The 3,590-nt window shown below is 56.0% G+C and overlaps 1 protein-coding gene across 1 annotated transcript in view; it reads right to left on the minus strand.

Annotated features, from left to right (window-relative positions):
* The window catches only part of BMP8A (bone morphogenetic protein 8a), a 59,137-nt gene extending 58,139 nt beyond the window's left edge, over positions 1-998 (minus strand). The window contains exons 1-2 of the mRNA XM_010862816.1: positions 389-998; positions 85-330 (exon numbers count right to left, since the gene is read on the minus strand). Of these exons, the coding sequence (XP_010861118.1) occupies positions 85-330; positions 389-998 (856 nt within the window). The remainder of the gene's footprint in view (positions 1-84; positions 331-388) is intronic.
* Between the last annotated feature and the right edge of the window lie 2,592 nt (positions 999-3,590).

Below are 3,590 nucleotides of genomic sequence, written 5' to 3' on the forward strand. Positions count from 1 at the left end.
GCCGCCGCTCAGCGCGCACAGCGCCAGGCCCAGCAGCCAGAGCGGCCCAGGGCGCGCGGCCATGGCGGGACCCGGCGGCCTCACCGCGCGCGCATCCGCTCCCAGCGGGGCCCGGATCGGGGCCGCCTCGACGGCGCGCGGCGGGCCTGGCTTGGGGCCGATGGGACGGGGCGTGGGTCGCCCGCGAACGCAGCGCGGTCCCTAGAACTCCCGGACCGTCGGCTGCGACCGCACCGCCTCCGGCAGGAGCTCCTCTGGAAACCAGGGACGGTCGGCTAGTCTGTCCGTTCCGCTGCGCCCGACAGTCCGGCTGCTGCCGAAGCCGCTCAGCTTAGAGGCGCAGGGAGAGCTGCCGTCGGGTTCGGGGAGGTGTGGACCGAGTTTGTACCGCTCCGCCGGGCCGCGGCCGCCTCTGTCCTCCAGCTGGGAGCCGTCGGGGCCCGCCTCCGGGACCCGACCAATGGGGACGCAGGGGCGGGGACAAGGCTCTGGGAAGGGGCTCTGTGTGGCTGGCGATGGAGACTGAGATACGACTCGGTGTAGGTGATATGGCGAGAAATCCGCAGTTGTGCTGTCTGGGGCCAGCTGTTGTCCTGGACTCTCCTTCCCTTGCTGGCTGCGCTGTCGGGAGGGCGCGGGGACTGGGCCTGGGGACCCAGTGTAGAAGCACGGTCGGGGAGATCAGATCCTGCGCTCCCGCGGAGGCGTGTCCTTCCTTGATAGCCCTGTCGGAGCCGGATCCCAACTCTTCGTCTGGCCCGCGAAGTGACCCGGCAGCCTGCCTGGTGCGTGGGGTGTCGCCCCAGGACCCGAGACGTCTCAGTCGGGTCTAGAGGTGGAGGGGTTCGCGGGTACCAGCCAAGTCTAGAGAGTGGGTCGCATCCCTCTGGCAGCAGCATCCGGGCCAGATTTTCCCGCCACTGCAGCTGCTGGCCGGCCTCCCGGCGTCTTCCCTGCAGTCCCCTTGTGTGAGCCTTTGGGGGTTCCTTCCGGGACATCTGACACCTGTCGTGTCACTGCTCCCGGCGCGCCCACCCACCTGGCTCCTGCGCGCTCTCGGTTGGCGCCTCTGGCCGGCCTTCCCAGCAGCTCCAGCAGCCGCGCTGTCATCGCCAGGTTTGCTGTGCGTCCTCTGAACCCAGGTGCGGGTCTAGCTGCGCGCAGGATACGCCTTCCGCACGTCAAGGAACTCTGGCGTCCTTCCTGATCTTTTGCATCTTAGTTGTCACGGCCCTCAGCGGTTTGAGACAGGGCTCCTCGATTGAATAGCTCCGCATAGCTCAGCCGGTAAAGAATCTTCCTGCAGTGCAGGAGACCTGGGTTCGATTCCTGAGTTGGGAAGATACCCTGCAGAAGGAAATGGCAACCCACTCCAGTATTCTTGCCTGGAGAATCCCATGGATAGAGCAGCCTGGCAGGCTACAGTCCATGGGATCCCAAGAGTTGGACACGACTTAGTGACTAAACCACCACCACCATTCTGCACAGACCCTTCCCTAGGCACTAATCTCACCTCGGTTTTTCATTTATGGTTAAGGAGCTGCACTGAGAGGAAAAGACACGTAAACTGAGCTCCGAAAGCTGGAATGAACTGGTGAGGAGTGGAGTGTTTCAAGGTAGAAGCAATAGCTTGTGTGAAGGCCGCAACTCCAAAGAGCATCACGATAGCAGATGACAGTTAGCACTGTTCGTGCACCAGCCACGTTCTGTGTCATTTCTTTCCGGCTCATACCTTGTTATAGGGGAGTCGCACCCCCCATTCCCCACCTCACTTAACAGATGAGGAGCCAGAGGCACCCAGGGGTTAAGGGACTTCCTTCAAGTGACACAGCAGTGGACCTGGGTCGGAGTAGGTGAGCACATGCAAGCGAGCTCAGTGAAGCCTGGAGAGACTGGGGGACAAGTGACCAGGTGAGGACTCTGCATAGCAGATGGCTATGGCACCCCAATGTGGGTTAAAGATAAAACTTCAAAATAAATGTATGATTTATCCAATAAAATTCAGATTTCCCCAAGACCACATCAAACTTAAAAATATGTCAAATCTTAAATCCAGTCACTTGCTGGTGTCTTATGCCTAGTCTTCCTTTTACCCAACAGGTAAATCTCTACAAGACTGCTAAACCCGGTTAAGAATGTTTCACACTAGCCATTCAAAGTGCCCAGGACCTGACCAGAGGCTGGATGCAGAGGGGACTTACGGATTGGAGGGAGCATGGACTCAGGACCTACAGCTGGAGACAGGTACAGTAATGCGAGGGGTCAGGACAACAATGATCCTCTAATAGAGATGGGATGGAGGGCTGTTACGGTGAGTCCACAAGGCTTGGTGACTCCGCACGCACAGGCAGGGGACAGAGTCGAGGGTGACCCCTTGTCAGACTTAGTCAGGGCCTCTGAAATCTCCTGCCCTCTTCCTTGTCCCTGTGTTCCTGGGCTTCCCTCTGCATTTCCTCTTTGAGTCACTGGGGGCCTCAGATCTAGCCTGTAATTCTCCCATTGTGTACTGTATAATACTGGTCTCCCAGCAAGACTGCAAGCAGCCCTAGTGCTGGTCTGATTCTTGTAATAGAAATTATCTCCATTTAGGATGAGTGGAGATGGCTGTGCTCTTGAAACGATACCCTCACATTCCCATAAACCACTGGGTGCTGATCTGCACTGTGCCCTGAGCCAGAGATGAAGCTGCCCAGCTCCCTGCCCTCTAGTGGCCCTCAGGGGTCACGAGTGAACAGTCTTTTTGAAGGCAGAATGGAGGCTGTTCTCTGACAGAGGGGCCAGCAAAGTGTCTGGAAGGGCAGAAAAAATGGGGACAGGTGATCTGTGAGTGGGATCGTGAAACTCCTGAACTTGAGGGGAACTGACATGGAGAAGGTTTCTTGCAGAGTTCAGTTCAGTCCAGTTGCTCAGTCGTGTCTGACTGTGACCCCATGGACTGCAGCATGCCAGACTTCCCTGTCCATCACCAACTCCCATTTACTCAAACTCGTCCACTGAATCGGTGATGCCATCCAACCATCTCATCCTCTGTTGTATCCTTCTCCTCCTGCCTTCAGTCTTGCCCAGCATCAGGGTCTTTTCCAATGAGTCAGCTCTTCACATCAGGTGGCCAAAGTATTGGAGCTTCAGCTTTAGCATCAGTCCTCCCAATGAATACTCAGGACTGTAATTTCCTTTAGGATGGACTGGTTGGATCTCCTTGCAGTCCAAAGGACTCTCAAGAGTCTTCTCCAACTGCACAGTTCAAAAGCATCAGTTCTTCGGTGCTCAGCTTTCTTTATGGCCCAACTCTCACATCCATACATGACTACTGGTAAAACCACAGCCTTGACTAGACAGACCTTTGTTGACAAAGTAACGTCTCTGCTTTTTAATATGCTGCCTAGGTTGGTCATAACTTTTCTTCCAAGGAGCAACTGTCTTTTAATTTCATGGCTGTGGTCACCATCTGCAGTGAGCCCCCCAAAATAAAGTCTGTCACTGTTTCCATTGTTTCCCCATCTATTTGCCATGAAGTGATGGGACTGGATGCCATGATCTTAGTTTTCTGAATGTTGAGTTTTAAGCCAACTTTTTCACTCTCCACTTTC

The sequence above is a fragment of the Bison bison genome, unplaced genomic scaffold (genome assembly GCF_000754665.1).
Source record: "Bison bison bison isolate TAMUID 2011002044 unplaced genomic scaffold, Bison_UMD1.0 scf7180017864484, whole genome shotgun sequence".
Lineage (NCBI taxonomy): Eukaryota > Metazoa > Chordata > Mammalia > Artiodactyla > Bovidae > Bison > Bison bison.